Genomic DNA, 14,422 nt, shown 5'->3' with positions numbered 1-14,422 from the left:
ATAAACACCTATCTTTGGGCTCACTATGAAAGTGCTCTATCATTACAAGTTTACCTTTATAACCTAGGGGATTAGGGTTTGGGTTGGTATGCTACACCAAGAAATAAACTGGTCATCAGCTCTACTTTCCATTGATTGTGGAAAGTATAGGGAGGCTGTACTCACATTGGCTGAGAGGGTGCAACGCACAACAGCTTCATCCCCTTCCATATCATCATCAGAAGCTTCTTCTCTCACCTCCCCATACACATCCTCATCACCTTCCTAAGGATATATTTAATAGGTCAGAACAGATCTTTGTGGTTCTATAAAAATATGTCAGTTCTAAATGACTCAAAATTAGCTTCTTACAGCAGAATAATTAGAATGAAAAACCTCCCGAAAGGCAGATTTCAACATATCCTCCAAAACTTTACTGAATGGACCAAGAAAATTATATTGAGTACAAAAGATAAGAGTCATATGAATTCACTAATCTTATTTTTCATCTCTTTCCTACTATCTACCAAGAACTTAATCCATAGGTTATCATTTATCAGAGATAATAACTTCAAAGAGATGTAAGACACAAAAGCCAAAGTCCCTAATATCCTGGCTTCTATTATTAAAATTTTGAATTAATGAAGCTTTTTAGAATAAGCAGGTAATATGAGATGAAAGTTATACAGTAATATATTTGGAAAAGCAAAACAACCAGTGACTACTAGGTATATATCCCAAAGACATCCTCCTCTCTTCCCCCCCCCCCAAAAAAAAAGGAACAGGATCTATTTATGTAAAAATATTTATAGCAGCTCTTTTTGTGGTTAAGAACTAGAAATCAAAAGGATAGCCATCAACTGGAGAGTGGTTGATCAAGCTGTGGTATATGAATGTAATAGAATATTACTGTGCTATGAGAAATAACAAGCAGGATGATTTCAGAAAACCTGAATTTAAATGAATCTAATACACAGGAAAGTGAACAGAACCAGAACAGTGTATATAGTCAAAGCAATCTTGTATGATGTGAATGACTGAGATATTCTCAACAATACAATGATCCAAGATAATCCCAAAGGACTAATAAAGCATACTATCCACCTCCAGAGAAAAAAATAATATTGTTTGAAAACAGACTGAAACATACTATTTCTCAATTTCTTTCATTTTTTCTTTTGTCTTCTTTACAAAATGACTAATATGGAAATGTTTTACATAACTGCAGAGAAAGAACTCTGAAGAGCTGGAGTATCACATCAACTAAAGCATTAAAGAGGTAGATATGCTTCTCAAAGGTATGTGAGTGTCATGGAATATTTCAAGTGCAAAATACAAAATAGAAGATATCTTATAAATGGTGAGTTACCCAATATTCTTTTTTGCAGATAATAATATGCTAATTGCACTGAATTCTAGAACACCATCAATACTCCTTTAATGAGATTCATGGTTACTCAAAAGACATTGGTTGAACAATCCACAAAAAAATGTATTGTCCAGATGATAATGTGGTTGAATAAGAAACACACTGAATTATCCTGTAAGAACATCTATCTTGGATAAGTACTCCTAAAGAACAACAAACTAGATAGAGAGAAGATAGAAAGGAGATGGGAAAGTCAGCCAATCAACAGCACAATGCTCTAGTGATGATTTTGCAAGCTGCTCCATACCATAAAATCCCATCTTTTTAACAACAATTTTCTCCTGGCATTATTTTAAGACTTTTCTATTTAAGACTGTAAATCATGGAATTCCATGATCTCAGGACTCAGAATTTCAGGTGAATCAAGGGACAATGTTAAGATACACAAGGTCTGACAGGTAGGAGAACTAAGACAGTAACACAAAAACCTAGAAAATAAAATATCAAGAAGATGAGGGACCTGAAGATAGGTGATAAGTTCTTACCAAAGGAACATTTATTAAACAACTAAGTGCTTACATTGAGTCAAGTACTGGATACATACAAAGAAAGACAAAGACAATCCCTACTCTACTCAAAGTCTAATAGGAGAGACAACATGCAAACTACTATGCACAAACAAGATATATGCAGGATAAATTAAGAGATAATTAGCAAAGGGAAGACATTAGCATTAAGAGAGATCAGGAAAGTGATATTTTAGCTGAGACTTAAATAAAGCCAGAAAAGCCAGGAGGCAGAGATAAAGAATGACAGCATTCTAGGAGCAAATAAGTCAGTGAAAATATATAGAGTTGGGAGATGGACGGTCTTGAGCAAGGAACAAAGAAAGCAAGTATTCCATATACAGCCTTGCAGAGTACACTAGAGAAGTAAGGTCTAAGAAAACTGGAAATATGAGAGGGAGTTAATTTATGAAAAACTTTCAATGTCAAACAGATTATTTTTTGTTAGATTCTGGAGGAAATAAGGAGTCAATGAAATTTTTTGAAAGCGGCAGCATGACATAGTTAGATTACCACCTTGGGAGATCAATTTAAAAGATAAATGGAAGATAGGAGTAGGGAAGACCTGAGACTGAAAAATCAACCAGAAGGTTATTACAATAATGCAGACGTGAAGTGATAGTGGTCTGAAGGGTCAGTGTCAGAGGAAAGAAGAGGGTACATATGAAAAATATAAAAGTAAAATTGACAGGGATTGGCAAAAATTGGTATAAAAAAGGAGAAAGTGAGGATGACTAGGGTAACTAGGAGGATAATGGTATCCTCCAAAATAATAGTAAAGAAAAGAAAGGAAAGGCTAAGGGATAAGAATAGAAAGGCAAAGAAGATAATGAGTTTTAGACATGTTGAGTTTAAATTGTCTATGAGATTCTAGTTCATGACATCTAAGAGGTAGATGGAAATATGAGTCTAGAAATCAAGAAAAAGATTAGGGTTGCATATTAAGTGGATCTGAGAATCATTAGTTTAGAGATGATAGAATCCAAGAAAACACATAAGATCACCAAGAAAAAGAGGGGAAAAAAAAAAGGGGGGGCCCAGGACCAAACCTTGGGGGACAACCAGGGTAGACAAGCATGATCTGGGTGAAGATCTATCAAAGGAGACTTGAAGAATGGTCTGACAGGTAGGAGAACTAAGACAGTAACACAAAAACCTAGAAAATAACATATCAAGGAGATGAGGGATTAACAGGCTGCAGAAAAGACAAGAAATATGAGAACTGAGAAAAGACCACAGGATATGTCAGTGAAGAAATCACGGTAACTTTAGAGAGAGAAATTTCAATTGAATCATGATGTTGGAAGTAAGAGGATGATTTAAGAAGAGGGTGAGAGGAAAAAAAAGTAAAGACACCAAAGATAGATGGCCTTCTTAAGAAGTTTAAACACAAAAAGCAAGAGAGAGAGAAGGATGATACCTAGAAGTGATAGAGAGAACAAGTGAGGGTTTTTTGAGGCAAATTTGTTGGCAGTAAAAAGGGAGCTTGAAATTTTAAAAACCCCAAAGTACTGTATAAATTCTAGCAGCAATAATAGCAGCTAGAATTTATACAGCACTTTAAGCATTGTAAAGTGATTTACAAATATGGTCTCACTTTATTCTCACAACTCTAAGTAGGTCCTAATATCTCATTTTGCAGATGAGAAAACTGGTCCTTATATCTCATTTTGCAGATGAGAAAACTAAGGCAGATAAAAGTCTTCATGCCTCTAGGTTCAATGCCACTGCATTTCCCAGCCACCCCATTAAACTAATACCATCAAAGACCAGAATTATTGTTACAGTTTCAAAGCTTATCACTTACCTCTTCATCTGACTCAAACTGCACATTCACACCATATGTCTCATCAATATTATCATCTAAAAAAAAAAAATGAAACAATTAAGAATGAATGATTAAGGAAGGACAGGAAGTGAAGGAAGGAATTATCTGCCTTCCCCAGAACTCCTAATTATCTTCAGGAATGCTAAAACAGTTGGGTATCAATTCATGTTAAAACACTTCAATGCTATAGATACCAGAAAGAAAAGTCACCAAGCTTCATCAAAGAACAGAATCACAAAATGCCATAAATGTTAATAAAAATTTACATTTACATACCAGGTTAAAGTTTCTAAAATACCTTATATTCCTTATCTCAATTAACCTTTACAAGTACTCTTGAGGCAAAGATTACAGGTTTAACTCAATTTTGCAGATAAGAAAAACTTCAAGAGGTTAGGTGACTTACTTTTACTAAATGGTAAATGTGAGACTGATCTCATATCTCACCTAGCTCCTTCCTGAGCTCCTACCACTACCCCATGCTGCCTCTTTAAAGGTTTAAAGCAGGGATTCTTAACCTGCAATTAGTAACTTGCTTTTAAAAATATTTTAATAACTGCATTTTAATATAATTAGTTTCTTTTCTAATGTTATGTACTTTATTTTGTATTTAAAATATTATTTTGAGAAAGTTTTTATCTGTCTGCCAAAGAGGTCCAAGACAAAAGAAGAGTTAAGAATTACTGACTTAAAGAGACCTAAAAGGTTAGATAGTCTCACTCAAATCTGAGTAAGAATACTCTCTACAACAGACTTAATAAGAGATTATGCTACCTTTGTCTGAAGATGTCTAATGAAGAGGAACTCATGAATTTCCAATAAACACTAATTCCTAAGCAAGAAATGCTTTTTATTACCACCAGGTGAAATTTGTCTTTCTGCAGTTTCTACTCAGAGTTCCTAGTTCTAGGACCAGCAAGAATAAGTCTTTCACATAACAGGGCTCCAAATAGTTGAAAACAGCAATGACATTCCACTTAAGCAAGCCTTCTTTTATGCCCAATATTTCTGTTCCAACTAGACAAGAGTCATCCAGTGGATTTTTTTTTAAGCTTTTAAGCTCTGTTTTCTTAACTACATGAACTATATTGCAAGTTTTAATTACATTAAAACTTCAGGACAATAAACAAGTCAATGACTTGTAATACAGATAAATCACAAAAACAACCAGACTAAAGAATTATTACTAGGTTCTAGGAAGATATGTGACCTCAGGAATGTATATGTTAACATATATATACATAACATATACAAATGTTAACAGGGTTAGCAAGCAAATCAACCAATAAGATTGGAACAAAGAATTTAAAAAGTTTTATTACCCATATTCTGGATTTCCTTGTCTCCACCATAATCTGTTATCTTTTTGCCCAAATTCACCAACACATGGTATCGGGTATCATCTGTCTGGCCCAGCAACAGGTCAATCTCCTTTCTTCTTTCCTTGTCACGAAGTTTCTCATTTTTCAAGACTGCTAAGACTTCATCTGCTGCACCACAAAGGATATCTCGTGGCTGACAGAAGAAAAAGAAACATGTTTTGGAGACATGATATTTAAGATAGCCATCAAATCACAAAAAATTAACAACTATAGCCATCAAAACCTTTTCATTTCTCTCTTAGATTAAATTAGATTTCATAGGATTATAAAGCAATCATGTTTCTTTGATTAAAGATATAAATACACAGATCCAAAATCACACAAACATGACTACCAGTCTTTTAAAAGGAAGCACAAACTGATTTTAGAAGAGAAAAGATAAGTGCTTGGCAAGTTGGATAGAAGCTTCCTTTAATCAATTCATTCAATGTCTTCAGAGTTAGGTTAAGTGTACTTAGTCCCCAGAAAACTCCAAAGCATTTATTACCAATTATTTTACAATCTGCTTCAAAGCATCATTTTAAAGACATGAGGGCTCCTAATCTAAACAATTAATATGGAAAAATCTGAAGTCAACAACAATCATATCAGAAAATAGGGAATTTCAGATGCCTTGACTCTAATCAAAAACATGGTATCTTTCCTTAGTGTTTTGTCTAGTTCTTACCTGATCCCCCAGTGCTGCTTGGATAAAGCTGAGTAGCACCTCATAGGTTTCACGGGTCTCCTTGGTTTTGGGTTTATAGATGATGCCCACCATCTCATCAATGCCTTCTGACAGCAGCGTATAGCCTTTCATTTTATTGATGTCATGCCTGTCCTCATCACGCTTTCTTCGTCTGAGTGAACCAAGAAAGGCAATTGATTAAGACCTATCCCTACCACTTCTCACCCACATGATAAGACTAATTTAAAACACACCCTTTTCCTTTTCAGTTTCTTTTTGTGGAAACAACAAAATTTGTCTTTCCAAAGTGAATCCATCCTCATTTAACTTCAGGAATCATTCTCCTGTTATAATGAACACAAAGAAATTTCCCATGCCAGCTTTTCACCAAATTCCTTAAAATTTTTAAGGATTCAACACTTGATCATGACTCCTTATTGTTTTTATTCCTTTCTCCAAGGACATGAAGAATTTTATTTTGACCAGTCTTTCCTATATAAATAAAGAATTTGCTTTTTATAATCAGAGACCTTGAGGGCAATAAAATAAAATAAACGATCTAGTATGTCTTTTTGGGAAGAGAAAAAGCCTGAAGACACTGTGCTAAGAAAAAGGAATCAGTTCTACAAAAGAAACAGATATTGTTTAAAAAAAACAAAACAATGAAATATTACTGTTTTCTGTTGGAACATTTGCTATAGTAAGGAACTATTCTATTTTCACTTAGAAAAAATCATTTTACCACCAAAATTGAAGCAGCAAAAAGCAGGGATAAGCAATCTAATATCAACTTTGTTATCAAGTACTTTCCTTTCTATAAGTCTCTACATCATTCACATCTTTAAAATGAAAAGAAGCATGGGTAAGTCACAGAGACAAGTTATTCACAAATTCACGTTTATTACTACAAGAAAGGCTATGCTTCTATTCTTGCCTAATTAGTTCACTATTTCACTACCATAGAAACTATTTCAAATATTCTTCACATAAACTTCTTCTCTTCCCTCCTCCCCTGACCCATTGTTTTACTAAGCAAACTAGTTATTTGATGTAAGCTCCCATTTCTCTTCTTTTCAAAGCCTTCTGACATTATACCCAACTCTCTACTCCTTTCCCCCAGTTTGACAATAAGATAGTCCTTTTCCCTGGCAAAGCCAACCCCTTTGTATTTGTTCTTGATTGGATTCCTTCCCATCTTCTCCAAAAAACTGCAATCTCAATTATATCTCCACCCTCTCAAATCTTCAATCTTTTTTATCTACTGATTTCTTCACCACTGCTTTCAAGCAGTGCTGTCTCTATAATCCTTAAAAATAACCTTTGCTGGACCCTACAAAATTCTCAAGCTATCATCTTTATCATCATCTTTCTTAGACAAGTTTTCAATCTCCCCTTTCCCCCCAGTAAATAAAAAAAGCTCTCTATACTCCCTATACTTCTATTTCCTTTCTCAATCACTCTTTAATCTTTTGTAATTTAAGAAAGCTGAGAAACAATTTTTACAGTGTTTCTGATAGAGGCTTTATTTCTAAAATATATAGAGAAATGACTCAAATTTATAAGAATATAAGTAATTCCCCAATTGATAAATGGTCAAAGGTTATGAACAATTTTTAAATGAAGAAATTAAAGCCACCTAAGGTTATTTTAAAAGATGGTCTAAATCACTATTGATTAGAAAAATGCATATCAGGATATCTCAGAGGTACCACTCACCTCATGTGAGATTGTTTGACTCTACATTGTTTAAAAAAAAAAATCCTTTGCAATTTGGATCCTGATCTAATCACTCAACTGAAATTGTTCCCTGCAAATTGCCAAGTCTCAATTTTTTTTTTCCTGTCTTGTGTGTGACGACCGCGCTAGTACCCCAGATACCCCAGAATCAGCCAGGAGTCAGTAATCAAAAGTCCTTAGTCTTTATTCTTGGTCTTTAGACGCAGTATTGAACAGAAGAATGGAAGCAGAATCTCCGTGACTGCCTTCTTCCTTGTCTACCGCAAAGAGTGACTCTGGCTAGTCTTACTCCACCCCCTAGTCCCTTCTGCAATCCTCTGTATACACCAATCATTGAGCCAGCACAGGATAATGGGAAGGACCATTTTCCAAGCATATGCCCATAGAGTACTGTCCACTCAGTAATTAGCTCCAAGTGCTTGAACTGACCTCAGTGCCACTGACTCAAGAGTTTCAGCCCTCTACAGCCTTGATCCTTATCAATCTCTCAAATGCTTGACATTATTACCCACTCTCTATCCCCAAATACTCTCCCCCCTGGGTTTTTGTGACACTACTTTCTTCTAGTTTCCTTACTGTTTAACCACTTGTTCTAAGTCTTCTTCACTGGCTCCTAGCACTGCCCCTAAATGTGGATGTTCCTCAAGCCTCTGTCCTGGGCTTTCTTTTCTTTTCTCCTTGAATGTTCAGATACAATCTCTGCTCTGACCTTCAAGTCTTGCAGTATAGTTTTTAGTGCATGTTACAAAGCTGGAGATACGTCATACTCAACATATTCAAAACTATACTCTTCACAATTCTTCCCTCTTTCTGTAGAAGATACCACCATTCTTCTGGTCTCTCAGGTTTTTAATAGGTATCACACTGGACAACATTCTCTATTACTCTGTATATCTAACTAGTTGTCAAATCTGGATATTTCTAGCTCCATAACATCTTCTGATGTCCTTCTCTTTAATCACTATATGGCACTTTAATTCACCCTCATCACCTCAGGGAGATTATTCCAAGAGCCTTCTCAAATCTCTTTTAATTGCAGTCCATCCTCTATACTGCTGGGAGTTCAGCACAAACCTGACCACATAACTCATCTACTCAACCATCTCTTGTAGTTCCTTACTACCTCTAGATTCAAATATAAAAAATTCTGTTTAGTTTTTAAAGCCCTTCACAAAGTAACCTTAACTTATCTTTCTGGACTAACTGTACTTTACTCCCTTTTCTGAATTTTAAGATCCAACCAAAACTGTCTTCTCTGTTTTTCACAAGACAACACTGCATTACCCTTCCCTTGGTAACCACTATTCTCTTTCCTGGAACTCACCCACTCCTGATCTCACAAACGTTCTTCCAGATATAGCTCAACTCCCACTTTCCACATTAAACTACTAATGTACTTTCCCAAGCTACCTTGTATTTTACCACTTCCTATTTATTATCTTTATTTATTCTGTATATACTTGTATAAATATTTGTATCATCTATCGGATTATAAAATTAGTAGGGATTCTTTCTTTTTTGTATTTATATCCCCAGTGAATAAATAAGTGAATTTTAAGAAGCATTTATAAAAGGATTACTATATTCCAAATACAATAAAAAGTCCTGGAGATACAAATTGAAAAGGCAGTCCCTGCTCCTAAAGAACCCAATGTGATAAAGGAAACAAGACACACAAAAGTTTCAGCTTCAAATCAAATGGAAAGGTCCCATGGTGTTTTGGGTACAATAGAAAAGCACTTAACTAATGTCTCCTCTTTAATGCCATTTCTACCAATAAAATTACATCAGTTTCAACTGTTAAATCATTTGATAATGTCAAGGACTTTGGAAGCAAGAACTTTCTTTTTTGGGTCTTCAGTAGTTGCACATATATTACTTGTAGAAAAGACATATTATAGAATAGATAATAAAAGTTTATTGATTCTGTATGATGAAGAGGATAGATCTAATCTCTAATACATCTTCCAGTGCCTGAGTCTATATTTCATTCATTTGTAAAACAACATTTATGAAATACTTCTATGTGACAAAGTTTGGAAGGATCCTAAATCTTTGAAGAATTTCCAGTCAAGTAGTTTTAAACTCAACCTTGTTTAAGCTTTTCTTTCTTTCTTTTTTATTACAGCTTTTTATATATAAAATATGTGTATGGGTAATTTTTCAATACTGACCCTTGCAAAAAATTGTTTCAACTTTTCCCCTCTTTCCCTCCATCCCCTCCTCTAGATAGCAGGTAGACCCACACATATTAAATATGTTAAAGTATTTGTTAAATACAATATATGTATACATATTTATACAGTTATCTTGTTGCACAAGAAAGATCGGATTTAGAAAGAAGGTAAAAATAACCTGAGAAGAACAAACAAAAATGCAAGCAAACAATTATGTTGTGGTCCTAGTGTTCTTTCTCTGGGTGTAGCTGGTGCTGTTCATTACAGATCAATTGAAACTGATTTGGATCCTCTCATTGTTGAAGAAAGCCATGCCCATCAGAATTGATCACCATATAGTATTGTTGTTCTGCTAATTTTCCTTAGCATCAGTTCATGTATGTCTCTTCAAGCCTCTCTGTATTCACCCTGCTGGTTATTTTTTATAAAACAATAATATTCCATAACATTCATATACCACAATTTATTCATCCATTCTCCAATTGGTGGGCATTCATTCAATTTCCAATTTCTAGTCACTATGAAAAGGGTTACCACAAATATTTCTGCACATACAGGTCCCTTTCCCTTTTTAAGATCTCTTTGGGATATAAGCCCAGAAGTAACACTGCTGGATCAAAGGGTGTGAACAGTTTGATAACTTTTTGAGCATAGTTCCAAATTGCTCTCCAGAATGGCTGGATCCCTTCACAACTCCACCAATGCATCAGTGTCCCAGTTTTCCCACATCCCCTCCAACATTCGTCATTATCTTTTGCTGTCATCTTAGCCAATGTGACAAGTGAGTTGTGGTATCTCAGAGTTGTCTTAATTTGCATTTCTCTATTCAATAATGATTTGGAGCATCTTTTCATGACTAGAAAGAGTTTCAATTTCTTCATCTGAAAATTGTTTGTTCATATTCTTTGACCATTTATCAACTGGAGAATGGCTTGATTTCTTATAGAGTACATACTCTATATACTTGCTTAAGCTTTTCAACAAAAGATAAGTAAAAACTAGAAAGTGGTTGAACTTCAGTACTTTCAATTTCAAGGAAGAGGACAAAATTGTCTATATACTCACTTGGCTCTTCTCTCCTCCTGCATCTGAGGTTTGGTCCTTTGTGCCTTATCACCCATTCGCGTGCCCTCAAGTTTTCCCACCAGTGAAAGTACTTCTCCTGTTGGTTCATCTCGTCTCGTTCGGTCAATAAGAGACCGGTCAGCTTGAAGGACAAGGTTGGAGTTCTGAAATAATCATAATATTAACAAAGCTAGAAAAAGAGTGGGATGTAGCACAAGCAGATTCAATTCCTGCAAACATTTCCCTTTACCTAGATGTTAATCCTCAAGAATAAACATGTACTGACTTCACATGCATAAAGGATATGATACTGCTTGTTTTATCAACAGGTGGGGCAGGGTCGAGGAAAAAAATGTGGAACTCAAAAACAATTTTTTTAAATGCGTGTTAAAAAGATTAGTAAAAACGTTTTTTAAAAGAGTGAATAATTTATACACTTATACTTGAGCATTTCATAAAATACATACAGATGTGGCACTCACGGGCTAAAACCACCTGTTTTACTATAATAAGCCAAATAAGAGGATTTTCCATACTTGGGAATGCCTCTTGAAAACAGCATCTTATGTAAGTACACAACATCTAAGTACGTAGGTGTGTCTGGCGGCTGGAGACGATTATTAATTAACGGGGTTTTCTCTCTTCGTCCCATCCTTCCGTCTCTACCTTCCCTTCTTTTTCCCACCCCTTCAAGATGTACAGGCATCCCTAACAGTCTCCATGCTCGGTCTCTCGTTTCAGGGAATCCCTTTCCCAACTCTTTGGTATGCGGTCCACTCCAAAGCCGTCTCCCCTCCTTGCCCTCCTCCCTTCTCCGGTTTTCCAAGTCCCGGAGAGATTTCTCCCCGCCCCCCCCTCCCCTCAGGCCGAGCTGGGCCAGACACTCACAGCCTTGTACTCATACTGCAGGCTCCGGGCAGTCACATCCGCCATGGCGGCGCCTGCTCAAGTGCCCCGACCGAGGCCCCGAGGTTCGAATCTATCTTCTCAAAGTCTTGTTTTCCTTCTGCTACGCTCCTCCAGTACAACGCACACACCACAGAAACGCTTGATAGAAGGAGGGAAGGAAGGAAGGAATGAACCGAAGTTGCTCCCTTCCGGTTCCAGGTTATTCGACCTCCTCAGCGGAGAGGAGGGAGAAAATGCGCATGTGTACAAAATCTCAAGCCTTACGAGCCGGAGAAGAGAAAAAACAGGGTTTCTTTTATTTCGCGCGAGAGTCACGTGTCCGGATTGTCGTCACCATCAGTCGTTAAATCCTGCGCGGTCGCTGCTCGGGAACCTCGTTTATGCTGTGATGAATAGCATGCCAGTACGCATGTGCAATATAGCCTCGACGAGGTCCTGGTAGGTCAAAATGTATTGAATGCTGCTCTGTTATTTCTCCACGGAGGTAAATCTAAAATAAACGTATAAATAAAAACATCTTGCCATAAAAAAGACCGACACCATACATTTTTCCACAAATGGAACGACTAAGGGATAAATAGTGGTTAGAGGAATCCTGGAATTAGGAAGATCTCAGCCCGAATTCTAAATATTCTTAAAATTCGAATTCTTAATAATCCTAAAATTAAAATTCGAATTCTTAAAAGACACAAGAACTGCGGGATCCAGGGCAAGTGGTAACTTCTCTGTTCTACAGCTTCCTCTCTGAAGTGGGTGGTTGTTTAAATAGTGGCTGGGTGATGGTTGTTTTTTTAATTATTGCACAGAGCTCATAAGCTCTGTTTGCCCCCAATTAGCCCACTAACGTCTGAGTGCGTGCTATGTATTATTACAGAGGGACTCCCATTGTAGCGATTTTGCTGGAGACTTACCTTTTTCCCTCTACTATCCTGCTAACGCGTTATAAAGATGCTAGAGCTTACTGGGAAGTTCAGGTATTTTTCCCGAGGCCCTCTCGAGTGGAATCTTAGGTATTGTTTGGTCCCATTTAGTGAATGTTTTCTATGTGCTAGGGACGCACTAAGCCCTAAGAATACAAGTATAAGGAAAAAGAAAACTCCTACCCCAAGGAGCTTATATTCAACTCCAGAAAGACAATGCGAACCAGGAGGGGACGGAGGAATGGAGATAGGAACGGGTGTTGCTTTAGTAGAGAAAGTTGTGCAAATAAATCAGTAATAGGACATCCTGCAGAGGAATAAAGATTGATGAACCTAGGCTTCCACCTTAAAATGGAAATACTAGGAGGAAACAGTCAAATAGAGAGGGAGATTTGCAAAGTCAGGAGGATACTTCCAGGGTGCTGTGAGCTGCCAGGGGACCTCCAATGAGTCACATGCAAATCAAGAGGTCATCCACAATGTCATTAGTCATCTTTCAAAAAATGCCGTACAAACAATAACTCTGCCAGGAATGATTCTGCTGCTGCAGAGGCTGTGAAACTCCGCAATGTGATTGTTGAAAAATGAGATCTTCTCATATATGACTACAATTTTGTGAAATGGTTTGTGATTATGAAATTTAAGAAGTTATGCCTCAAATGGTAATCATTGAAATTATGTCTTGAATCATCCTAGTCTTAACAGACTGCAATCTTAGGAACTTAATTAAGAGGTCGGTCTAACAATACTTATTCTCAACAACATGAGCGTAATAAAAGAATCCAGCCCTGAACAATGATTAATAAAACTTGCTGATTAATGTTAAATCTTATGGGATTGTAATTGGCATTCTGAGTTTGTTTCCAGTTATAATCATCAAGAAATGCCATTAATCCAAGGATCCATAATTACAGCTGCCCTATGGGAGTAATATATGGAAACTACTAATGGTTAAGTTTTGCTTCAGGGAAAAGTCAGGAGAATGATTTTCCCAGAGTAACATTTCCTATTGAATAAAAAAATTTCCCACCTGCTTAATTTTGAGCCTAGCTGTGATATTCTGTTAATACAATTGTCTACCCATATGACTTCTGCCTAAAATTTACACAAAGGTAGGGGCAAATTTTCCCCTTGTTATAGCTATATTCCTCTTTTTTCCTTTTATGACAAATATCTATAAATATGCTAGTGATCAGCAGAAGATATAAACATAATATTAAATTTTTATCTGAGACTAATGCTGGAATATATCGTCATTATATTAAGATACAAATATATAAAATCTAAGTTATTCAACCTGAAGTGACAGACCTTTTCATATCCTAAAAAACAAAGTGGATGAGTACTTGGACTTGTCTGCCAGATAGATAGTAGTTATTTATTTGTGTATAATAATAATAATATATGTATATTAATGTGTAATTATTATAATAATAAACTTGGATATGGAAGATACTCTAAAATGCAAACAAATTCGCAAGAATTTACCTTAAATATGCCTCACCTTTAGAGAGGATTTAAGAGTAAAAGTCTATATGGGTGTAATATCTAGTCCATTTGAACATGATTATGGTCAAAGACCATAACCCTCTCCTTTCCCCTCTCCTTCTTTCCTTTCCTTTCCCTCTCCCTCTCCCTTTCCCTTGCCCTCTCTTTCTCTTTTATGTTATCCTCTCCCTCTCCTTCTTCCTCTTCCCCCTCTCTCCCTTTTCCCCTCCTTCTTCCCCTTTCTCTTCCTCTTTCTCTCCCCCTCCTTCTCCATCTTCCCCTCTCCTCCCTCTCTCCTTCCCTTTCTTTCTCCCTCCCCTCCCTCTCCCTATCTC

At 36.3% G+C, this 14,422-nt stretch overlaps 1 protein-coding gene across 1 annotated transcript in view; it reads right to left on the bottom strand.

Moving 5' to 3' along the window:
• The window catches only part of SNRNP200 (small nuclear ribonucleoprotein U5 subunit 200), a 43,153-nt gene extending 31,306 nt beyond the window's left edge, over window positions 1-11,847 (bottom strand). The window contains exons 1-6 of the mRNA XM_051975760.1: window positions 11,659-11,847; window positions 10,771-10,934; window positions 5,792-5,963; window positions 5,065-5,257; window positions 3,722-3,777; window positions 166-264 (exon numbers count right to left, since the gene is read on the bottom strand). Of these exons, the coding sequence (XP_051831720.1) occupies window positions 166-264; window positions 3,722-3,777; window positions 5,065-5,257; window positions 5,792-5,963; window positions 10,771-10,934; window positions 11,659-11,703 (729 nt within the window). The 5' untranslated portion in view covers window positions 11,704-11,847. The remainder of the gene's footprint in view (window positions 1-165; window positions 265-3,721; window positions 3,778-5,064; window positions 5,258-5,791; window positions 5,964-10,770; window positions 10,935-11,658) is intronic.
• Between the last annotated feature and the right edge of the window lie 2,575 nt (window positions 11,848-14,422).

Source organism: Antechinus flavipes, chromosome 2 (genome assembly GCF_016432865.1).
Source record: "Antechinus flavipes isolate AdamAnt ecotype Samford, QLD, Australia chromosome 2, AdamAnt_v2, whole genome shotgun sequence".
NCBI lineage: Eukaryota > Metazoa > Chordata > Mammalia > Dasyuromorphia > Dasyuridae > Antechinus > Antechinus flavipes.
This window is presented reverse-complemented; position numbering and strand designations above follow the sequence as displayed.